Consider the following 25,022-nt stretch of genomic DNA (forward strand, 5'->3'; position numbering starts at 1 on the left):
GGGCCCTGGGACCACGGGCAGATGGATCTAATGACTTGGCGAGAACAGTCAGAAAGGGTCCAAGGCCGTAGGCTGAGGGAGTAGGACACAGCTGAGCAGGCAAATGGTGTTTTTGTTCAAAACAAACAAAAAACCTGGGACAGAAGGCAGCGACCACTCTCCTTCAGCTTCAGATCCCCAGGGCCCTGCCAAGAACCTGGCATGGAACAGGTCCTCGGCAAACAGAGCGACATATTCATTAATACAAAAATTACCGAGCACACCACTATGTGCCACGGTTTGTTCTTGGTGCCAAAAATACAGCCACAGACAAATAGAAACCCTCATCCTCTCAGAGCTCACAATCTAGGAGGCAGAGATAACAACAAACAAAACAAACTACATAGGATATGAAAAGGTGAGCAGCGCTGTGGCAAAAATGAAAGCCAGACAGAAGCAGTGCTGGTGGCCGGGAGATGGGGGTGACAGGAGGAAGGGACAGTACAATGGTTTTTTGGGTTGTTTTTTGTGTTTTTTAATAAATTTATTTATTTATTTATTTTTGGCTGTGTTGGGTCTTCATTGCTGCGCACGGGCTTTCTCTAGTTGCGGCGAGCGGGGGCTACTCTTCGTTGTGGTGAGTGGGCTTCTCATTGCAATGGCTTCTCTTGTTGCAGAGCATGGGCTCTAGGTGTGTGGGCTTCAGGAGTTGCAGCACGCGGGCTCAGTAGTTGTGGCACACGGGTTTAGTTGCTCCGCGGCATGTGGGACCTTCCCGGACCAGGGCTCGAACCTGTGTCCCTTTCATTGGCAGGCAGATTCTTAACCACTGCGCCACCAGGGAAGTCCCAGTACAATATTTTAAAGAGGGTTGTCAAAATGAGTCTCACTAGGAAGGTGAGCTTTGAGCAAAATGTGGAGGTGGGAGTGAGCCATGAGACTACACGGGAAGAACATTTGAGGCAGCAGGAACAGCAGTGCAAAGGTGTGAAGCGGGAGTGTGCCTGGGGTGTGGAGGCTTGTGCAGCGACAGTGAAGTAGGCCCGGGGAGCAGCCGCAGGAGGGACGCTGGGTGTTGGCTTTGTCTCTCAGAGAAATGGGAGCCACTGGAGGATCCTGAACAGCGGAGTGACAAGATCTGGCTTCCTTTCTGAAACAATCACTCTGGCTGCTTCATTGAGAAAGGACTGTGTAGGGTGGCGGTAGGGAGATGAGTTAGGAAACTCTTAGAGTGATTTAAGTGAGAGAAGAGTTGGACAGAATGGTAGTTGGGGTGGTGACCAGTGATTACTTTCTTTTTTTAAAAATAAATTTATTTATTCATTTATTTATTTTTGGCTGCATTGGGTCTTCATTGCTGCGCACGGGCTTTCTCTAGCTGTGGCGAGTGGGGGCTACGCTTCGTTGTGGTGCGCTGGCTTCTCTTGTTGCGAAGCACGGGCTCTAGGCATGCAGGCTTCAGTAGTTGTGGCATGTGGGCTCAGTAGCTGTGGCTCGTGGGCGCAAGAGCACAGGCTCAGTAGTTGTGGTTCACGGGCTCTAGATCACAGGCTCAGTAGTTGTGGCGTGCGGGCTTAGTTGCTCTGCGGCATGTGGGATCTTCGCGGACCGGGGCTCGAACCCATGTCCCCTGCATTGGCAGGCGGATTCTTAACCACTGTGCCACCAGGAAAGCCCCAAGTGATTACTTTCCATTTGTATTTTGAAGGCAGAGCCTATAGGATTCTCTGAGGGATTAGATGGGAGGTGTAAGAGAAAAGAATGGGGACTTTGGTTTGAGTAACTAGAAGGATGGAGTTACTATTAACTGAGGAGGGAAAGACTGCAGTTGAAAGCCGTTCTTGTGTGTGATGTCCCTAAGAAGTCGAGATGTTGAGTAGTGGGTTATATAAATCTGATGTTCATGGGCGAGATCAAACTGGAGACATAAACTGGAGAGTTGTCAGCACAGATATGGCATTTAAAGCCATGAGACTAGATGACATGAGGAGATACAGGTAGAGAAGCGGTCCAAGCCCTGAGTCCTGGAAGCAGCAAAGCAGATGGAGGAGGAGCAGACACTGAGAGGGGAGGAAGTCACAGGGGGACGTCTTGGAAGTAAAGACAGGGCTTCACAGAGGAGGGCGTCACCAACTCTGTCAGCAGCTGCTGAGGTTCCAGTGAGATGAGGAATGAGGAGAAGTGATCGCTGGATTTAGTGCTGTGAAGGTCACCAGTGACCTTGGCAAAGGCAGTTTTCATGGAGGACTGGGATGCAAAAGGCTGAATAGAGTAGGTTCAAGAGAGAATAGGGATCTTCCCTGGTGGCGCAGTGGTTGGGAATCTGCCTGCTAATGCAGGGGACACAGGTTCGAGCCCTGGTCTGGGAAGATTCCACATGCCACGGAGCAATTAGGCCCGTAAGCCGCAACCACTGAGCCTGTGCGTCTGGAGCCTGTGCTCCGCAACAAGAGAGGCTGCGGCAGTGAGAGGCCCGCGCACCGCGATGAAGAGTGGCCCCCGCCTGCCACAACTAGAGAAAGCCCTCGCACAGAAACGAAGACCCAACACAGCAAAAATTAATTAATTAATTAATAAACTCCTACCCCAAACATCTTCTTAAAAAAAAAAAATCTCCAAGCCAAAATTTATTAAAAAAAGAGAATGGGAAGAGAAGAATCAGAGAAAGTGAAGACATTCTTGTGAGGAGTTCGCTATCATGAGGAACAGGGAAACAGAGTGGTAACTGGGGGGCAAAGTGTGGGTCAAGACAGATTCTTTTCAAGAGGAATTTCAGCATGAAATAAACCAGCAGAGGGGAAAATTTGATGATCTAAGGTAAAGAGGAAAGAATTGCTGGCACAATCATCCTGAACAGACCAAAGAGGGTGACATCCACCGTGCAGGGGGAGGGCTTGGCCCAGTTAGGCGACTGGAGCAGAAACCTAGGAACCAGACGGAAAGCTGAGTATGTGCAAGAGGGTAGGTAGATGCAGCGTTGGGATTTTGAGGAGGTACTGACTGCCTCCATTTTCTTAGTGAAGTGGGAGACAAAGTTAAGCAGCTGAGAGACAGGATGGGGGGAAGGTGTTAGAACTTTGAAGAGAAAGAGGAAGGTGTGAAATGTCTTCCAGGAGAGTGGGAGGGAGGATGAGTAGCTGGAGACAGGAGCTGCATGTAGTTCGTATGAAAGAAACACCAATCTTCTTAACAGAAGGTAATACAATCCCTGTGTCAGCGGAACATGTGCTCTCAGAGGTATTTTTTAGGATCACAGGTATTTTTTAAAAGTGGTGAGAAGTTCACCTGAGCCACCTACAACCTATTTTAGTTTCCCACGTGACAATGTACTGTGGGAAATGGCCACCAAAAAGCTTTTCTCTCTTAGCAAAACTAATTACCCCAAGCTGAGAGCCTTTGCCTTTTTTCACTGTCCTATCTCTTAATCACTTGGATACTGCAAGAGCCTCCTAGCTGGGCTCTTTGCTGGGCAGCTCTCAACCTGCCCCATTTCACCCATCCTCCGTGATGCACCCAGACTACAAACACAAGTCTAATCATGACAATCCCTTGCTTAGAACCCACCAAGGACACTCACAGCCCAATTCAAACTTATGGGACTTCCCTGGTGGTTCAGTGGTTAAGAATTCGCCTGCCAATGTAGGGACATGGGTTCGATCCCTGGTCCGGGAAGGTCCCACATGCTGCGGAGCAACTAAGCCTGTGCACCACAACTACTGAGCCTGCGCTCTAGAGCCCGTGAGTCACAACTACTGAAGCCTGTGCACCTAGAGCCCGTGCTCCACAACAAGAAAAGCCACCGCAATGAGAAGCACGTGCACCGCAACGAAGAGTAGCTCCCACTCGGCACAACTAGAGGAAGCCCGCACGCAGCAACAAAGACCCAATGCAGCCAAAAATAAATTTAAAATAAATTAAATAAATTTTTTTTAAAATTCAAATTTATTTCAGCAAATACATGGGCTTCTAGATCTGGTTTCTGCCCACTTCTCTACCTTTCTCTTCCAACAATTCACTATCCTGAACTCCAGATACACTAAACACAGCTTCTCAAAACTGACCAAGCCCACACCTGTCTTTGTGCCTCTGTCTAGAAGACCCTTGGCCCCTCCCTGCCTAGTGAGCGTTACTCATCTCTAACATTAAAGACAAGCATCGTTTTGTCTAGGGAGCCTCCTTTCCTAGCTGTCTTTTCCGTTCCATCAGAGTTAGGGCCTGTCCTCTGTGTCTCCCGAAGACTCAGTGCATCCCTGGGTCAGCAGAGCCACTACCAGAACAGTGCAGCAATGAAGCACCTGGGCTTTCGAATCAGACAGCCTAGGGGGCATTCGGGCTTTGCCACTTACTAACCAGATAACCTTGGATGAATTACTTAAATTTTCTAAGCTTTAGTATCCTCGTCTGTAAAATGGAGTTAATAATAAAAGCACCCATCAGAAAGGGCCATCTGCAGGATTAGACATGCTAATGTAACTAAAGTACTTAGCAGAAGGCCTGGCATAAAGCACGTCCTCAACAATCTTGCTACAATCTAAGACTCTCCTAACCTTCTGCTGGTCTCCAATAGTGAGTATCTTAGCTCAATGGACATTGCTACTCAGGGGAGAGCAATCATGCCATGGTGGGCTCCCCTCTCATCTTTAGCTCTTCCCTAATGATATGATGCCTAAGAGGAAACAGGGAAAGTGGGCTGAGCACCGTGTAATCAGGCCCTGTTAAAGTCTTGAGACATGGATCCATTCCTCTCCTACCAAGTGATAAGAATGATGCTCTAGGGCCTCCCTGGCGGCGCAGTGGTTGAGAGTCCGCCTGCCGATGCAGGGAACACGGGTTCGCGCCCCGGTCCGGGAAGATCCCACATGCCGTGGAGCGGCTGGGCCCGTGAGCCACGGCCGCTGAGCCTGCGCATCCGGAGCCTGTGCACCGCAATGGGAGAGGTCACAGCAGTGAGAGGCCCGCGTACCGCAAAAAAAAAAAAAAAAAAAAAAAAAAAAAAAAAGAATGATGCTGTAAGGTCTCTACTAACCCTAAAGGCTCTAAACCCATGCTGGCACAATGGCTCATGATGAGCAAGATGAAATGAACAGGCATAAATATTAAAATGTAAATTTAGGTTCAAAAAGTCAATACATTCGAAATAGGACAGATACATTTTAAAAGCAAAGTCAATCCAAATCAGATTTGTTTGGCACTTGGTGGAAAGGTTAATACACTCAGGCCATCCAACTAGAAGTCTAGGGTCCAGAGCTCAGAGGTGACAGTCCTGCTGTACCAGGCACTGGCCACACCGCATCTGGCATGTCGTGTTCAAGTCAGGGCAGCACACATTAACAGGCACACCAACAAACAGCACATCCAAAGGGGGAAATAAAGGCCCCACGGGAAACTGCACAGAGAACAGGTGGAGGTACCAGGCACATTTAGCTTAACGAACAGAAAACTCAGAGAGGACACCATAGGTGACTTCAAATATCTAAAGAGCTGCCATGTACAGGGGTCTGAGGCTTCTCGGGGTAGCTCTTGAGGGGATACCCAGGGCAAGTGGGGAGGAGTTACAAAGAATCAGATCTTGGTCTTAGGTTAGAGTTAGGTCAAACCTAACTTCCTTTCTGAAGGAAGCTGCCTTACTGCCTAGCACCTGCTGAGGGATCAGCCTTGCACAGATAATGGTAGCCTACTCCATTCTGACTGGATCAGAAAGGGACCTCTGATCAAGAGAGCTCTGGGCCCGTGTTGGGCAGTGGCCTACAACGTGTTTTGGCCCGTAAAGATGAGCTGGTACAACCCAGTTGTTTCTCTTGGCAATGTGGTCTAAGAAATCCCAGAAGTATGGCGGAGAACAGAGGGAGCGGAAGATGAAAGGATGCCACGAGGGGAGAGGACAAGCCGCAAGGGGTTCAAGCCAACCGAAGTGATAAGGAAGCAGAAACAGTGAATACGCAGATGCTCTCAGCAAGAGTAAAAGTACAGAGTGGAAAGAGGAAAAATGCAGACCGGAGCAAAGAGAAACAGAGATGTCATGAGAGGAAGAGACAGAGAGACTGAGCCCAAGAGAGAGACAGAGAGAAGTCAGTCTTACAAGCTACCTCGGTTCCCGTAACTTTTCCCTTCCCTGCCTGGCCAGGTGTACTGTCATAAACAAACTCTCCTTCCTTCTTGAGGTAAATTAGTGGATCTCCAGTCCTTGTAACCAAAAAAAGCCTAACTAGAATATCAATTCTTAAAACTATTGAAGTTTCCTGTGACGGAGAGGGCTGACCCTCAGAGCAGCGCACTCTCCAGGCTGCGTGACCACACAGCAGGGAAGATGTGAGAGGATGTCTTCTCTGGGTGGGAGGCTGGACCAAAGACCTCTACAGGTCTGGCCATTTGCTGGCCTGTGATTTATGACATTAGTCATCATCCTTCTATGCTTTTTCTTTCTGTAAATAGCACTTCCACAATTTAGCCCATCTTCTATCGTCATCACTTCCTCCACAACACAGATAAGGTGAGTGCTAATGAGTTAGAACAAAGGTAGTGGAGTAGAGAGAGGTGAATGTTCCATTTACAATGAGGAAACCAAGGCTCAGAAAAGTTAAATGACTAGGCCAAGGTCATTCAGGTGGTAGAGACAGAATCAGGATCTCCAAACTTTCGGCTAAGTGTTTTTTCTAGAATTCTATGGAACTCTCTCCTTCATTCACATTTTGCCATAAATCTCCCTGATCCGAGACATGTCAGTATAGACCACTGTGCAGAGAAATCTAAGAGACCCCCCCACCAGCTGTCCCACGAGCCCCAGTTCTCTCCTTACCAAGGTGCTTCTGCAGGAAGGCCAACATGGCCTGCACCACAGTCTCCTGACCTTTATAGGGGTCCAAGCTCCCATGGGTTTGAGTGGAGAAGAATTTAGCAATCCAGTTACCAGCCATAAAAGCAAAGTCAGTTTGACTCCAATGAACAGAACCACTAAAAGAAAAGAAAAACAAGTAACTGGTAGGGCTCTGGAGGCTAGGGCACATAAATATTTAAGCACCTACAATGTGCAAGGTGCTTTACATGCATTATCTCACTTAATTTTCACAACAATCTTGCAAGGGAAGTATTTTCCTCTTTGACAGACCAGAGGAGAGAAATGATCTGCCCAAGTTCACACAGCTAGTAAGGGATGGAGCTAGGATTTGAAAGGAGGTATACCTGGCTTCAAAGCTGCTTCAACTCCTAGACCATAAGGCCAGACTATGCAGGGAAAAGGCGGAGTCGGCTGGAGAGCGGATGGGGCATTGAGGCGAGGTCTGCAGCACCTGCCATTCCCACGTTATTATAAACTATCACCCCATGGCTTTTACCCAGTGACTTCTGAGCATTCACAAAACTTATCAGCTCCATCTTTAGCTCAGAACTGTACACAAAGTAAACAGGAAAAAGAAATAACTTGCCTTTAAGTAATCAGAAAAGTTATGGCAAGTGCTTGTAAAAGAGTGTTTCTGGATCAGAATTTAAGTCCTTTGACATCAAATGCACTTAATTTGAAGGTGAAATTCTCACTAGGTTCATTTCTAGCTAAATTACTCATAACTAAATTTACTAGTCAATTCAATGAGGGAAGGAAGATTTAAATGTTAAACTCTATTTGATATCATGCAGAAAAACTGACTTTAAAAGGGATTATCTAAGGTACATGCGAAAGTATAAAGAAAAATATAATGGATACTTGAGTATCCAGCACTCAGTTTAAGAAATAATATATCACCATGAGTTAAATCCAGGGACTTCCCTGGTGGCGCAGCGGTTAAGAATCCACCTGCCAATGCAGGGGACATGGGTTCGATCCCTGGTCTGGGAAGATCCCACATGCCGCGGAGCAACTAAGCCCATGAGCCACAACTACTGACCCTGCGCTCCAGAGCCTGTGAGCCATAACTACTGAGCCCACGTGCCACAACTACTGAAGTCCGCATGCCTAGAGCCTGTGCTCCACAACAAGAGAAGCCACCGCAATGCGAAGCACGTGCACTGCAACGAAGAGTAGTCCCCACTCTCCACAACTAGAGAAAGCCCTCGTGCAGCAACGAAGACTCAACACAGCCATAAATAAATAAATAAATTTATTAAAATAAAAAAAAACAGAGCTAAATCCGCAGTTTTTGTGTACCCCTTCCCAAATGCTCTCCCTCCCCTCCAGAGGTCACAGTTATCCTGGATCTGAATGGCTTAGGGAAACTGTCAAGCAGTCCACTGCTGTCATGAAATCATCATGAAAGGAGAGGGGCTGGCCCCAAGGAAGACAGCCTGGGCCAAGATAGGCAAGGGAAGAAGCCATGGCCTACTGAGCAGACCCCTAGCAGTCCTGGCTTTGGATCTGGCATTTCAACCACCTGAATGAGCCCATAGGGCCATGACATGTAGTTACTTGTCATTTCGCTGAAATAGGACCTGGGATCCTTGAATCATGTGGGCTATTTGGCTCAAGGGCAGGACCAAGTCAGAGACTTGTCAGTGAGACTTTAGTCCTGCATCTGTAGCTCTAAGCCACTTCCTATGTAAAGTTCATTCTTTTTTTTAATAAATTTATTTATTTTATTTTATTTATTTTATTTTTGGCTGCGTTGGGTCTTCGTTGCTGCATGTGGGCTTTTCTCTGGTTGTGGCCAACAGGGGCTACTCTTTGCTGCAGTGTGCAGGCTTCTCATTGCGGTGGCTTCTTTTGTTGTGGAGCACGGGCTCTAGGCGTGTGGGCTTCAGTAGTTGTGGCACACGGGCTCAGTAGTTGTGGCCCACAGGCTCTAGGTGCAGGCTCAGTAGGTGTGGTGCACGGGCTTAGTCGCTCCGCGGCATGTGGGATCTTCCTGGACCAGGGCTTGAACCCGTGTCCCCTGCATTGGCAGGTGGATTCTTAACCACTGCACCACCAGGGAAGCCCTAAAGTTCATTTCTTAAAGTCACTCAAAATCTTCTCTCTGTGAAAAATGCCTCCTAAAATCAAACCATCTGATAGTGTTGATGACGGAGTGAAGAGAATATGGTTTCTCTCAGGCAGAGAATAGATGGTTCATGGAAGATACCTGAATTTAGGTATTCATGAAGGTCTCTAAAAATCCATCTTGTGAGTGTCAAAGGTCTACTATATCCATACTCTTCAAAAGACTCAATAAAATTCCCAGATGAGATTAGAGATTCCTGGAGTCCACCCAGACCCACACCTCTTCCTCTCTAACACATAATCCCATAACACCCTGTCATAAAGTCATATAAGCTAGTGAATAAATCACTGTAGGTAGAGCTAAGTGTTAAAGAAGGACAGATATGAAATTCCAAAGGAATTAAGATTTTGAAATTCAGGAGGTATTTATGTATTCTATCAATGGGTAGAACTTCTGGATAATTTAGAGGAAATTACGGGAGCCACAGCTGAGCAGAAAATGGAGAGGCCACTGGGGATCATGATCTTGGAGTTTACTCACAGGACAGTGATGATCCTGGACTGATCATGCTGGGCACAAATCTTCTTCATCAAGTTGACACTCTCCATTGTCTGGAATTTCTCAGCATTGATGAAAAATATAGGGCCTCGGGCCGTGGGGTAAAAGTCATGTTCCAGAGGAAACATCCAAGCATCCAGAGCCACAGCACACCTGGAACAGGACCAGACACATGGAACTGCCACGTAGAAACTCAAGCAAAAATAATTAGGGTAGTTCTCCCTTCGGTGGGGTAAAAAGCTCAGAAAGCCAGGAAGGGGAACCAGGGCCCATACCCTTCAGTTAGGATCTTGGATAGAGATCATTTTACCTGTCGCCAAAAATCCTCTAGATTTTTAAACTCTCTGAAAACAAGGATCAGACCTCCTCCTTCTCTTGGAGCTACTCTCAGGCAGCTGACTTGAGTCGCACAGAATGGCACTTCATTCATTTACTCATTCATTCATTCACCTCATCAAGTACCTACTATGTGCTTAGCCTTGTGCTGTGGATTTAGAGATAAATGACACAGTTGTTGCTCTCCTGGAGCTCCCAGAATAGCAGTGGAGATAGAACCACACAAGGTAGCAAAATACAATTTAGTGTCCCGATTGCACAAGCTGCTAAGTAAGCCCAGAGCATACGTGGCAGGAACGTCAGGGAAAGCCTCCTTGTTGCCACAACTCAAAGTCATGGCCAGTTTGTCCAGCAGAAATCTCTGTCACCAAGGGCAAAACCAAGGCCCTAAGATTAGCATCCTACTATCCCCCACCCCCAATGCTCCTCCAGTCTCCTCCATCTCAGTAAAGGACAATCATCTTCCACTCAAATGATGGGCACACAGATGAAAAACCTTGATTCCTCTCTTTCCTTCACCTCAAACATCACTAAGTCCTGAAAATTCTAAAACCCATCCTGACTCCCTTCACTTCTCTCCATCCCACTACCTCCATCCTAAAGCAAATCCCTCATCTCTCACCTTGACTCTGAAATAGCCTCCCTCTACTTAGCCTCCTTGTTTCCAGTCTTATCCTGCTACAACCCACTCTTCGCATAGTGGTTTTTAAATGTAAATAAGATTTTTCTATACTTAAAGTCTTTCAGTGGTTTCCTGTCATACTCAGAATAAAATCTAACTTCCTTACTCTGGCCAGAAGGCCCCATGACCGGGCCCCTGTTTATCTCACTGATCACACCTTGAATCGCTTCCCCCTTGCTCACTATGGTCCTCCCACACTGAAACAGCAAGCTTCTTTCCACCTCAGGGACTTTAGCTGTTCCCTCGGCCTAGAATGATCTTCTCCTAGACCTTTATGTGGCTGGCTTCTTTGCCTTTGAGTCTAGCTTATGTCACTTTCTCCAGGAAGCGTCCACATACTCCAGCTTATCAGCCTATTTTACTTTCTTCGTTGCACTTGGGTGCCAGGGATTTGATTACTTGTTTGCTAGTCTCCTCCCACAGCCACATAATTCCATGAAATCAGAGACGTTGCTTTCTTCTTCACCACTGAATCCCCACCTCCCAAAACAGTACCTAGCACAAAATACATGCTGAATGAATGTATGGTGTGTGGAGCTAACAGCAGCATCACTGGGAAACTCACCGAAATCGGGTCTCCTTGGCCAAAGCCAGAATAGCTGTGGCCCCTCCAAATGAATGTCCCATTACAGCCACGCGGCTCACGTCAATGCTGCCCTGAGAAAGGTCAGAAACACAGGGGTGCATTTTTAGGAACTCTTCAAGGGCAAGAGGAAGAAACAGTGAGACAATGATGCAGAAACACAATACAGTGGGCGAGACCTCCAAAACCACGGTATTAAGCACCTCTTGCCCACTGGAGAGCAACGGGTCAGGCCATCCCTGGACTGAACAGCCTTCTGTAGGCACGAATTCTGAAAACCACATTTTTCATCTTTATTTTAATAACCTTGCCACCTATAATATCTGGACGAGGTAGATATTCAAATATCTATGAATAAACAGAAATTATATGACCTATCAGTATAAGAGCACGTTAAGAATAAGAACTGTCAGGAATTCCCTGGAGGTTCAGTGATCAGGACTCAGTGCTTTCACTGTGGTGGCCAGGGCTCGATTCCTGGTCAGGAAACTAAAATCCCGCAAGCCGCACGGTGCGGCCAAAAAAAAAAAAAAGAATAAGAATTCACTTTATTTAGATCCTTGCCTTATAACCAATCCAACCAGAGGGATGGATGACACGTGCTCCAAGTCAAGTACAGAATGGGGGTGTTCCTACTGCCCCTCCACTTTGCTCTGAAGCAAGGACTGCTTGTACCAAAACCAATTCAGGTTCTACTTCCTCTGACATCTGTCCTGACTTTTATCTAGCAAAGTGAGCCTGCTCGCTCTAACGTGCTCTGCAAGTATCTATTTCTGGTTGTCCCCAGAAGCCTTCAGGACATGGTTATATAAAAAAACCACTGCATGGGGCTTCCCTGGTGGCGCAGTGGTTCAGAGTCTGCCTGCCGATGCAGGGGACACGGGTTCGTGCCCCGGTCCGGGAGGATCCCACATGCCGCGGAGCAGCTGGGCCCGTGAGCCATGGCCGCTGAGCCTGTGCGTCCCGAGCCTGTGCTCCGCAACGGGAGAGCCCACAGCAGTGAGAGGCCTGCGTACTGAAAAAAAAAAAAAAAAAAACCACTGCAGCTGCCTCCTAAGGGGCTCAAAAAAGTCTCTCCAGGATTTGCTGCCCAGCCTCTGCCCTGAACCCATGTTGTCCTTTGCTCTTCCCAACTTCTATCCCAAGTTTTTGTATCTAAATTCGCCCCTCTTTGCTCAGGACCTTTGGATTGGTCAAGGTTTCTTCAGCTTTTTTAATAAGTTAATATATCTACATAACTCTAAAATCAGGAGTATATAGAGAAGTCTCCTACCTACCCTATTCCCTGTCCACACAGTTGCCCACTCCCTACCCAGACAGGTAAGTTGCTTGCGTCTTTACAGAGCTTACTTATGCCTACACAGGTAAACATGAATATATACTTTCCCCCCTTTTACACAAGTGATACTGTAACTTACTTTTTTTATATAATAATATTAGTATATAAAGAGCTTCCTTATTCTTTTTTACAGCTACATTTGATTTCACCATGGTACAGACAGCTACTGATCACCAAAACTGTTCTTCTTCCTGGACACACAGCTAGACTCTATTTCCCAGCAGTCAGATGTGGCCTTGTGACTTGATGTGAGCGATAGCGGTCTTGCGATAGAATATGAAAGTGATTATCTCCATTTACAGGCATGGTCTATAAAAACTCTTGCATGCAAACCTCCATGCTCTTTCCCACTCCTGGCTTAACGTACATGGTGAAGTTGGGTTTCACAGGTGGAAGAGGGTGGAGCGATTAGAAGAAGGGAGCCTGGATCATGTGGGAGAGAAATAAATTTCTCTTTGTTAAGCCACTGAGATTTGGGGGTTACGTGTTATAGCAATTAGTATTATCCAAAATAATACATCCATTGTTCCATAATCTATTAAACCAGCTGTGGTCACTTATGGGTGAACATTTAGGATACTATCAATCTTTCGTTATTACAAACACCACTGGGATGAATAACCTTGTACATACATCATGTTACATGTGTGCAGGGATGTGTAAAATAAATTCCCAGAATTGGACATTGCCGGGTCAAACACTAGTGCATTCGTGCTGTTGAGAGCTATTGCCAAACTGCCCTGCATGGGGCAATCCGCACCCACACTGGCAACGGAGCAGAGGCTACTTCCCCACAGCTTTGCCGACAGGGTGAGTAATCAATTTTTGGATCTTGCTCAATCTGACAGATGAAAATTCACTTAGCTTTTTTCATTCTGTGTTTCTCCAAAAGGCTGCCTCTTAACTAACCTAACTACATATAGCCCGCCATCCCCCGACGTCTGTCTCAGGCCCACAGGCCCACAGGCCTGAACTGTGCTGCCTGGCCCTGTCTATCTGGTGGGGACTGATGACATACACCATATAGCGGGCAAAGCTCTCTAGATTTCAGGTCCTGCCTTACATCTTGGCCATTCAGGCTGATGCTTCTTCCTGGAAGACTCTTCCAGAGCCTTTAAAAGATATTTTCTAAAGAAGCTTTGGGGCACACTGCATAGGCAAAAAGCCCCAAATTAAAGTTTGACTCTACCACTTGCTTAGCTGTGTAACCTTGGGCAGATACTTACCCTCTTAGATCCTTGGTTTCTTTCTATGTAAAGAGATAACAATGCATATGTTTGTGAAAAGAGCTCTCATCATAGGAAGTCCTCATAAAGGAGTAATTATTATATATTTACATATATATATGTATATACCATTCTCACTCATACAATGGAATATTACATGGCTATTAAAAATCATGCCATAGGGGCTTCCCTGGTGGCACAGTGGTTGAGAATCTGCCTGCTAATGCAGGGGACACGGGTTCGAGCCCTGGTCTGGGAGGATGCCGCAGAGCAACTAGGCCCATGAGCCTGCTGAGCCTGCGCATCTGGAGCCTGTGCTCCACAACAAGAGAGGCCGCCATAGTGAGAGCCCCGCGCACCATGATGAAGAGTGGCCCCCGCTTGCCACAACTAGAGAAAGCCCTCCCACAGAAATGAAGACCCGACACAGCAAAAATTAATTAATTAACTCCCCAAAAAAAAAATCATGCCATAGAAAAATATTAACTGGAATAAGAAGACGTTCATACTGTGACATTCATACTGTTTTGCTAAATGAAGAATAGGGCCACAAAACAGCTTGTATTAAATAGTAACATTATTGTTTTTTTGTTTTTGCAGTACGCGGGCCTCTCACTTTTGTGGCCTCTCCCGTTGCGGAGCACAGGCTCCAGACACACAGGCTCAGCGGCCATGGCTCACGGGCCCAGCCGCTCCGCGGCATGTGGGATCTTCCCGGACCGGGGCACGAACCCGTGTCCCCTGCATCGGCAGGCGGACTCTCAACCACTGCGCCACCAGGGAAGCCCAACATTATTGTTTTTTAAAAAATGCATCTTAAAAGAACTGAAAGGACAAACATCAAAATATCCAAAAATTCCGTTTCTTTTTCCTTCATGCTTTTGTGTGATTTCTTGGTCCTCTAAATAAAGCCTGAGCTACTTTTGAAATTACAGAGGAAAGGACTGGATAGGGGAGGAAAATGTGCCTTCATAGGCACCAAATTCCATGGGGGGGACAGTTTCTCTCCTCCTGGGGGATTCTTGGGATTCCTTTAAAGGCAGGAATGAGCCTGCAGTAGACAACACGCGTTGTATGCGGCTCCATAGCTCCTCCTTTGCGGAACAAACCATCACTCCCTCACCCATGCGGCCCCATGGGGCTGTCAGTCCTGGTGCTCAAGTTCCCCTGACCCGGAAGTGGGTGTATAACGTAGGCAGGCCAACCAGAATACCCTATCCCTCTGGCACAGTGACTGGCCCAGAAGGGGCATGTGACCCAAGCAGGCCATGGCCTTTCCAGATTGCTGAAAGCTACCAGAGTTTCTTTTCCTTTTAGGTCTGGAGCTGAGTTGAGATGCAGGCTTGGAATATGCCAACAACCACCTTTCTTGCCTAATGGAGAGAGCCTGGTGAGAATGAAGCCCATATACACAGAGTGGAGTTGAGCCAGGAGAAGGGAGAGAGTGCCAGAACTTTGATGACAATGTTTGAGACCCTGGATCTAGCCATACTGGCCTGAAGACAATCTGCTTTTGGTCTTCCTACTTAGTTGGGCCAATAAATTCTCTTTTGGTTTAAGCTAGTGAGTTAGGCTTCTGTTATTTGCAAGCAAGATGAATAAAATGTGCTCCAGGTCATACCATCTGCTGCCATACCTTCAAGGTCATCAGATCCAACCCGCCAGGCACGGTGTTGAGGACAGTCTGCCCAGCAGCGGCCTCTTGCAGGACAGTTAACACCCTCAGGCACTCGCTTACCCTCTGATGCACCTGCAATAGACAGTGCCAGTGGGAGCTGGAATACTGCACAACCATCCAGCGGGGATCTCACTCCCCTACAGAGCCGAGGAAGAACGCAGAGATGACGTGCCCACGCACATCTCATCCAGCACTGTGGCCCCCACACCCTGAGAAAGGCTTAGCTCCCTCACAGCCACACATGTAAGCAACACCTAAGAGCACAACGAAGTCAGCCCTGCTGTTCAGACTCTACCTACCTACCCGTGGTACACAGGGCTATAATATGGGTATACAGTGTGCCATATGAAAGCACTTTGACAGCAAAAGGACACAAAAGTGTTCCTATCACCAATCCAGTACTGGATTCCACTTGCCCACTTATAGCACATGTCTATTGTTTTTGTCTGCCTAGTACTCACCTGCCCTTACTTCTCTTGTTAACCCTGACTTTTGAGGATTGCCCCTCCCCCAAAAAATTTAGCAATGTATTTCGGATGGGAACTTCGTATTTTGGTACTTCTCCCCAGCCTCGGAGTCTCTATCTAGGATTTTTCATCTTGCGCCTTGGGGTAGAAGTTGGGGACAACCCCAAAACAGCCCTATTCTCTCAGATGGTGAGGGCAAACATGTGCAACCTCATAAGGTAAGCCAGTCAGCAGATGAGACCAACCAGCAGAGGGACAGAGATAAGAGTGAAAAACAAGTCCCAATGGCATTTGGGACTAGCAGTCTTGCCCTTCCCTTGTCTGCTTACATAAGCCAACCAATTCTCCTTTTTGCCTAACAAGCTTAAGTTGGGTTTCTGTCACTTGCAATCGTAAGAGTCTTGATTAATACCTCATTTCTCTGATGTGACAAGCTCAGAACCTCTATGACTAAGATTTCAAGAGAGGTTAGTTCAAAGTCTTCTCAGTGAGTGTTTTATAGGGAGGACAGGCTTAGTTACTCTCCCTCCCCACTGGCATAAGCCTACCTGGCAATTCCGAACATGGAATTCCTTCTCCCCTTCCTCAGTTTGACGGTGGGGGATCCATTCCTCCTCCAGTGACTCGCTGTTGGGCTGGTTTGCCTCTGGGGGCCGCTTGCAGAAACACGTGGCTGCAGCTGACCCATCCCTGCAATACATGTGCCACCAGAGAGAAACCAGAAGACACTTGGACTTATTTCTCCCCTTTACCAAATCCTCCCATTTCAGCCAAGACATTCTAGATTATCCTCTAGCTAAGAGGGAAGAAGATCGGGGGCACACATAGGAGAGTAGAAAAAAATGTGGATTTTGGAGACTGACCTGGGTTTGAACCCCAATTCAGCTATGTCACTTTCAGCAAGTTATTCAACATCTTTGAACCTTGGTTTCCTCACCTTTAAAATGAATATAACCCCTACCTTGCATAGTGCTGTGAGGACTAGAAATAATATATCTATAGGGAACTAGCCTATACCTTAGCCCACTGCAGGCACCCAACCCATGATGGTTCGTTGTGACTGTCATCCCTCACCTGTGCTCTGGTACAGCAACCACAAAGCCATGGGAGGCCAGCTCCATGCAGAAGGCTGAATACAGTGTCCTAAAGATCCAGGAAGGAACCGAGAGAAGTGATCAAAAGAATGGCCTACCCTTAGCCCCTAGTCCAACCATGCTCTGCTAGTAGCCATCTCAAAAGATGGAATGGAGGAAGCTTCATTTGCAGCAGCCCTGGCCCAGGAGCTTTTTCCAGCCAGCTCTCACCCTGCTCTCACCAAGGCTCCAGGGTCCTCCTCCAGGGAGCATGTGCAAGTCAATCCACCGTGTTTTTCAACCCCATACACTGACGCATCTCCTCCACCCCCAACCCCAATAGTTTGGCTACTTCAAACAATTGCATTCTTATTGTCTATATATTGTACGTCTCCCAACTTAGTTGGTAAGCTCCTTGAGGACAGGGACTCGGGCTATTTCTTTAATATGCAAATATGCATCTGAGATTTAGCACGTGGGTTTTTTTGGTCTGTCCTCCAACTTTCTAGAAAAAATATGGCAGACACTGCTAATTGCCTACTCCAAACACCTATTTTTCCCTTCCTCTTTAATAATAGAATCTAATTTTCAGCTGAAGACATTGTCATGCAAAAAAATATGACATTTCCCAGCCTCTCTGCAGCCAGGTTTGTCTGTGTGATTAAGTTCTAGCCCAGCAATAGAAATATAATGCTATCCTCCTAAGTAATTTAAAACTTTCTAGTAAATATATTTTTAAAAGTAAAAAGAAAGAAGTAGAATTAATTTTAATAATATATATTATTTAACCCAATATAGCCAAAACATCATCATTTGAACATATAATCAAAATTTTTAAATTAATGAAATATTTTATTACATTCTTTTTTTTTCATGTGAAGTCTTTATAATCCAATGTGTGTTTTATACTTATAGCACATCTCAGTTTGGACCAGCCATATTTCAAATGTTCAATATGCACATGTGGTTAGAAGCTACCGATAATGGACAGAGCAGCTCTAGTCAATGGGATGTAAGCAGTTGTGTTATATAGAACTTTCAGGAGAGTTCTCCCTTCCTATTGCATAGACTGCGGATGTAATGGTTAGACCTAAAGCAGCCTGGGTCATGAGATACCCTTAGAAATAGAAGCTACACATCTAGTTTTCCGACAGCTTTGTAGAACTATCATATCAGCTCTGTCTACCTCTAGCTTTCTCTTTATCTGAGCAAAAAATAAATTTTATGTTATTTAGGTCACTATTGTTTGGGGTTTTTCTGTGAAATACAACTTACTCAGATCCTAAGTGATGCGGAAAGTCAGTGTCTTAAGTTTCTTTTCACCTTCTCACTTCTCTCAGGGAGGCAAAGAACTGGACTTGAGAGCCAGAGATTTCTGATCCCTTCCCAGTTTAAACTGTAACTTTGGACAAGTCTACCTTTCAGAGCCTGTTTGCTCATCTGTAAAATATGCAACCCCCTCCCCGCGTACCTCACAGGACTGTGTGGGAACCAAAGGAGACAGAGGCACATTACAAATGGCTAGGTAGTGTTTAAATATATATACTCCTCCCTGGGATGGGAAGCCAGAGGTCTGTGACTCATGGGAAGGATTTCAGGTCCTGAATTAACCGCAGATGCAACAAGAGGAAACCATGTCCCTTTACCTCCCTGCCCCTTTTCTTGGAATTTCACTATGGTTAATGAAGAGTATTTATAACTGATTCACCCCAGTTTATTGAGATCTGAAGCCTCAATACAGACTCTTAGACCAAAAAGACCACTCTAAAGTCATGTGTTCACCTGCTCTCTCTATAAAACACCTGTCAGCTTAGGAAATAATATTTCTTAGCTTCTCTTCCCCACTAGACTACAATCTGAAAGCAGGATCTCTATTTTATTCACTACTGCAAACCCAACCCCAGCATAGCACACAGCAGGTACTAAATTTACTGAATAAGAAATCAACATTGAAAACCATGTTGGACTTCCCTGGTGGTGCAGTGGTTAAGAATCTGCCTGCCAAGGCAGGGGTCATGGGTTCAAGCCCTGGTCTGGGAAGATCCCACATGCCACGGAGCAACTAAGTCCGTGTGCCACAACTACTGAGCCTGCGCTCTAGAGCCTGCAAGCCACAACTGCTGAGCCCATGTGCCACAACTACTGAAGCCCGTGCACCTAGAGCCCGTGCTCCGCAACAAGCGAGGCCACCGCAATGAGAAGCCCGCTCGCCGCAATTAGAGAAAGCCCGCATGCAGCCATGAATACCCAACGCAGCCAAAAATAAAAATTAATTAATTAAAAAAAAGAAAACCATCTTGCTGCCTTTCTAGCCTCATCTCCACATCTGCTCTCCACTTCCTGCCATGTGCTACAGTTATGTGAATCCATATTCAGTCTCCTCTAGTGGATGCAAATTCCTTGATTTGTTTATCTCTATATGTCCCACCTTCTTTTCATGCCAAGGAGCTGGCACAGAGCAGGTGCTCAGCAGATACCTGCTGAATGTATGGAACCTAGCAAAACATAAATATTCATTGGGAAACTACTATTTTCCAGGTAATGCCCTAGGAACTGGGAAAGATAGAAGACAGACATGGTCTCTGCCTTCGTGGAGCTTACAATCTAGTTAAAAAGACAGACATTAAAGAATAATCACATAAGTAATTAATTCATTACAAGTACGTTAAGTACTGAGAGGTACTTATGAAAGCACACCACGGGAAAACTTAACCTAATATAATATAGGGGTCAGGATGGGTGTCCCCAAGAAAGTGACACCCAAACTAAGACCCTGAAGGTAATTTGGAATTAGCCAGGCAAAAGACGAAAAGGAGGAAGAGGAAGAGAGAAGGAGAACAGCAAGTATTCCAGGCAAAGGGAACAGCCACAAAGCACAGCACAAATGAAATCCCTGAGGCAGAAAGTAACATGGTGCCTTTAGGGATGTTTGTCTGGAGAGCTGGAGTAGGGCAAGTAGCAAGCAACAAGGCTGGAAGCTTTGTCCTGGACCTGCATTCAGGTAAGCCAATGACAAGAGTTGAATTAAGTTCAAAGGGCCATTAAAAAGATCTAGATAGGGTCTTCCCTGGTGACGCAGTGGTTGAGAGTCCGCCTTCCGATGCAGCGGACACTGGTTCATGCCCCGGTCCAGGAAGATCCCACATGCCGCAGAGCGGCTGGGCCCGTGAGCCATGGCTGCTGAGACTGCGCGTCCGGAGCCTGTGCTCCACAACGGGAGAGGCCAGAACAGTGAGAGGCCCGCGTATCACAAAACAAACAAACAAAAAAATCTAGATAGCGGACTTCCCTGGTGGCAGAAGTCGTTAAGAATCTGCCTGCCAATGCAGGGGACACAGGTTCAAGCCCTGGTCCGGGAAGATCCCACATGCCGCGGAGCAACTAAGCCCGTGTGCCACAACTACAGAGCCTGTGCTCTAGAGCCTGTGAGCCACAACTATTGAGCCCGCGTGCCACAACTACTGAAGCCCGTGTGCCTAGAGCCCGTGCTGTGCAACAAGAGAAGCCCTGCAACGAGAAGCCCATGCACTACAACGAAGAGTAGCCCCCGCTCACCACAACTAGAGAAAGCCCGCGCGCAGCAACGAAGACCCAATGCAGCCAAAAATAAATAAATAAATTTATTTAAAAAAAAAAAAAAGATCTAGATAGGGAAGTGACATTCATTCAACAAATATTTATCGCGCATCTACAATATTCCAGGCACTGTTCTAGATGCTGGAATGACAAGATCATATCTGGTTTTATAATAGATCTGCCTGGCTACAGTGTAGACAATGGTTTGGGTGGGGGTGGGAGGTGTGAAAAGGCAAAAATAGATGGCTTTGTGTAACACTCTGGGACATAAACTAGACTTATACGTTGATGAATGAACTTACAGAGAGAATATTCACAAGCTTAAATAAGAACGCATGCACTACAGTTATTAAGCTACGTATATAACACACCAAGGTGTAAAAATCAGAATTCATGGGGAGAATTCTGAACGGATACTGACTTGTAAAACTTGGATCAGTGTCTCCCGAAATCTGGTGAAAGAGACCTTACAGTTCATCACCCCACGATCCTCCACGTAGAGAGACAGAGAGGAAAACTGGCAGGCGTGTGCACCTGTTAGGTGCCTGTCTGAGTCCTCATAACCCACACTGTGGGAGCAGCATTCCATTTGACAGATGAGGAAATGTAGGCTCAGAGAGTTCTACCACAGTCCCGAGCTCACAGAGTGCAGTGGTACGGCTGAGATTTACAGCTGAGGCTGCAAGCTCCACGGGAGCAGGAACGAGTCTGTCTTCCTCGTCACTACGCCAGTGCCCCAGGCCGAGGTGCCCTCAGTGTAGGTTGAATAAATGACTCTCTGACCATAAAGCTCAAGCCCCTTCTAGTACTTCTAGGCTGTTATAGAGGAAGAAAGCTAAAAGCAAGTATTTATATAAATGCCAGAACATGAGAAGCGAAGGATATAAAAGGCTCCACCGGGTGAAAGGGGCCTGGGGGAAGGCCTTCAAGAGAAGGTGGACCCAGTGCCTTGGGATGAAGCACATGGTAGGTAAGAAAACTGACAAATGGATATACGCGTTGCCCTGCCCTTTGAGAATAAGCTGAGACTCAGCAGCTGTAACCAGGCAAGGAATATGACAAGGTCTGGGGCAGAGCAGCTCTTACCTGAAGGCTCCCAGGCCATGGGAGAAGATGATCAAGGGGTATCCAGAGTCCTTTGTCTTAAAGGGGCCATTCCAGCTAACAGGCAGGCGACAAGATCCTAGCAGAGACAAGGGCTATAGAATCTCCGGCTGAATGCGAAGGGCAGCCTGGGCACAGGTGTGATGAGGACATGTGGCCCTCCTCTCAGGAGAACCACCTTTTGCCCGAGCAGCCTAGGACAATCAATCACCTATTCTTTCCCCTTTTCTCCCCTAGGGAGCATAAACACAACAGAAAATGGGCAGATAAATCCAAAGGGGAGGTACTGAACAACTTACAGAGGAAGTCCCTGAGATGCCAAGGCAGTGGGTAGAGTTCCTAACAGTGGGGCCTTTGGGGAAAGGGGATGATTCAATGTCATCTGACCCAGAAGAGGGAGGAGCTAGAGAGGCAACTGTAGGAGACAGTATGCTCCTTGGCAGTTAAGAATGTTTCTTTGATCTACACTATAGCTGGCACAGAGTGGAATTAATACGTGCTGGATAAATGAGTAAGAGCCACCATCCATGGAACACATGCTATATCCCAAGCACTGCACTAGAGTACATGTTTTACACAGGTCCCACACTATAACCCTGCAAAAGTAGACACATTTTAAGTAACTTGCCCAAGCCCCACAGTAAATGATAAAGTCTGGATTCGAATCCAAGACAGTCTAACTCTATAACCAAAGCTCTTATGTACATAATTCTCTCCAACTCTCCATACCACACTGGCTAATGGATGCCCCACTACAAAAGGGCTGGGCAATGCAAACTGTAATGTACTGTGTCTGCCTTGGGATCTCCTAGGAACATAATCAAGCAGCTGGGAGAGAATCTTACCCACAACCATGTTGAACAGCAAACCTCCCCAGCGCTTATTAAACTTCAGGTAATCAGCCAGGCCAGTGCAGTACTCATAGCGGGGAATCCACAGGGGCTGCTCTGTGGTCTCTTCTGCCTCTTGGCAGGGGTAGAAGAGTCGAAAGAAGCTCCCCTGCAAGGAAGAAAAGAGAGCAGCAGCTCAGAGCAAGAAGCCCAAGCACGGCTAGATTTCCCAACAGACACATTCAGCAGGTACTTGGGGCACCAGCAAAGCACCAAAACAGGGAAACTTTACCTTCAATTCATATACCTGAATTTTGTATTCAGAAAATCCAGAAAGAAGCAATTTTATGTTTAGCATACATGTAAGGCTTATGTCATTTCAAACAGCCAACTGTATTTTGGATTACATCTGAGGGGTACTACAATATTCCCAATGCTTGAGATATCAAAAGATTTAAATCTGGCCCTGAGCCCAGGCCTGGAGGAGTCCCAGGAGCGAGGGATTAGCCCTCATGCTGAATGGGGTGGCATTGGTGTGTCACCCAGGACAATCCTCCCCTGGGAAGCAACAGCAGCACACTGATTTTACATGGGAGTAGGTGAGAGGTTACCAGGAAGTATGTGCCTCTCACAAGGGAGGGGGGAGTTCAAGGGCCAGCAGAGAATAACCTAGGAACTGATGAAGGGAAAGTCCCGAACCAAAGTACCAGAGGGAAATAGACGAAGGCAGGAGAGGAGAAAAAGGAGACTGTCTTCCTACCCGGGTCAGGGAGTCAAAGGTCAATGGCACATGGTCCACTGCTCTTCCTCTCATACACTCAGATTAAGATGAGATCCAAAACCTTTCCAGGATCAGGCATCTGCTCTCAAGACATTTGAGAGCTACATTTGAAGCTAGAGGCCCCATTTCCTCTGAGCCAGAAAAAGAACCCATAATCTCTTGTCTATTGAGATGCTTCTAATTGGAAAGAGGAAGAAAAAGGTCAGGGAAAAGAGACCTGGGGGCTCTACAACCAAATCGAGACCAGCTCTAACTCAGTTTCCCCCCACCTGGAACTGCAGCGTCAGACTCACTAACGATAAGTCCCGTGCAGACAGAAGCAGCGGAGACATGCTGGAGACACTTACCTGGAGACTCTGACCCTCCATCACATCCCCACAGCCTACGAGGTGGGATCCCGTGACAGGTGGAAAGCCCACGGACTGGTTGACCCCCATTTCACCACCAGTTGAACTGAACAACGACTTGGGCCGTGGCTGAACTTGAGGGCTGGAGGGTGGAACACAGAACAGCTTCTTGCTGGTTTCCTCTCAGCTTCCTGTTGCTTATTCGTGTCATCTGCCACCCCTATCCACCCCTCCTTATCACCCCTCCTTCCCGCCGGTGACTCAGTCAATCTTCCACATCATCCACTTTGCTACACTGCCTTTACTAAGGTTTAGGGGCTGCTTTTTCTGTTGTTGGTGGTGGAGAGGTAAGGAGATGGTCATGAAAAGGAAAGAGAGCCTCCATACTCTTCAAAACCCACTAACAAGTGTTTATCCGATTATGTGCCCAGCACAGCAGTAACTGCTGCATAGACTATAACACAGACCTTGTCCTCATGAAGCTAAGAATAACAATTACTACCATCAATTATTTACTCTGTGTCAGCACTGAACTAAGCTTTTTACATACATTGCGTCATTTCATTCTCTCAATAACTGTCTGAGGGTTAGACCCTGTTTTACAGATGAGGAAACTAAGGCATGAAGAGGTTGAATAACTTCCCCAAGTCACACTGCTTCTAGGTGGCAAACTCGGGTCTGTCTAATCCAGACCTGAGCTCCTAACCCTCACTGACCCTGTTCATGGGGAGTCTCAGTTACATATATACAAAATCACTGACCGAAACTATAAAAGCACTTATGCTAGGCCTTGAAATATAAGGAAGATTTTAGAGGCAGGAGAGAAGGAAAGCATTTCTAGAAAGGACACAATGTAAGAGCAGAAAGGGGTAGAGATACGGAAGAGTATAATGTGGGCAGAAAATCAAACGGGAGCCTTCAACATGGCAGGTGTGCATGCTCTGACTAGAACACATTCCTGTAACTTGGCTGCTTCTTAAATTGGGATTCATGCCACTGCTCTCCGTCCCTCTTCAATCACATCATCACAGCAGCATCACGCTTACTCTGTGCCAGGAACTACACCAAGTGCTTTACATACGTATACTATTTAATTAAATCCTTACAACTATCCTCTGGGATATGTATTGTTACCCCATCTTACAGATAAGGAAACTGATGCTTAATAAAGTTAGGTAATGTACCCAAGAACATATAGCTAGCAGAGCCAGAATTTGATCATAGGCAGTGTGGCTGTGACAGTGGAGAATGTGATCAAACTTCTTGATATCCACTCTATCCTGCCCTCCTACACAGAAGCCTTGTCATTTGGGTGGGGCTGATACCTCACTAACTTCTAGAGTTGGGCCAATCATCCCTTGGTATCCCCATCAGTATCCGGATGAAGAGTGGGCTCATGACATAAGTTGGTCCAACCAGAGTAAAGCCCAGGACTTTGGTTTGATGGTTGAGGGTGGAAAAGTTCTTTCTTGTTTTGAGCTAGAGTGATGTGCGGCTATGAAGGCTGTTGCAGCCACTCTGCTACCTTATGGATGAAGCTACTTGCGGAGGATGGCA

General features: G+C 46.6%; 1 protein-coding gene across 3 annotated transcripts in view; it reads right to left on the reverse strand.

Annotated features, from left to right (window-relative positions):
* The window catches only part of PAFAH2 (platelet activating factor acetylhydrolase 2), a 32,296-nt gene that overhangs the window by 3,111 nt on the left and 4,163 nt on the right, over positions 1 to 25,022 (reverse strand). For all 3 annotated transcript variants that reach the window (XM_032640696.1, XM_032640706.1, XM_032640714.1), the window contains exons 2-10: positions 23,466 to 23,607; positions 22,353 to 22,506; positions 21,490 to 21,586; positions 16,829 to 16,897; positions 16,303 to 16,444; positions 15,246 to 15,359; positions 11,027 to 11,118; positions 9,426 to 9,596; positions 6,776 to 6,930 (exon numbers count right to left, since the gene is read on the reverse strand). In XM_032640696.1, coding sequence (XP_032496587.1) covers positions 6,776 to 6,930; positions 9,426 to 9,596; positions 11,027 to 11,118; positions 15,246 to 15,359; positions 16,303 to 16,444; positions 16,829 to 16,897; positions 21,490 to 21,586; positions 22,353 to 22,506; positions 23,466 to 23,555 — 1,084 coding nt within the window. In that variant the 5' untranslated portion in view covers positions 23,556 to 23,607. The remainder of the gene's footprint in view (positions 1 to 6,775; positions 6,931 to 9,425; positions 9,597 to 11,026; positions 11,119 to 15,245; positions 15,360 to 16,302; positions 16,445 to 16,828; positions 16,898 to 21,489; positions 21,587 to 22,352; positions 22,507 to 23,465; positions 23,608 to 25,022) is intronic.

The sequence above is a fragment of the Phocoena sinus genome, chromosome 1, assembly GCF_008692025.1.
Source record: "Phocoena sinus isolate mPhoSin1 chromosome 1, mPhoSin1.pri, whole genome shotgun sequence".
In the NCBI taxonomy this organism is placed as follows: Eukaryota; Metazoa; Chordata; class Mammalia; order Artiodactyla; family Phocoenidae; genus Phocoena; species Phocoena sinus.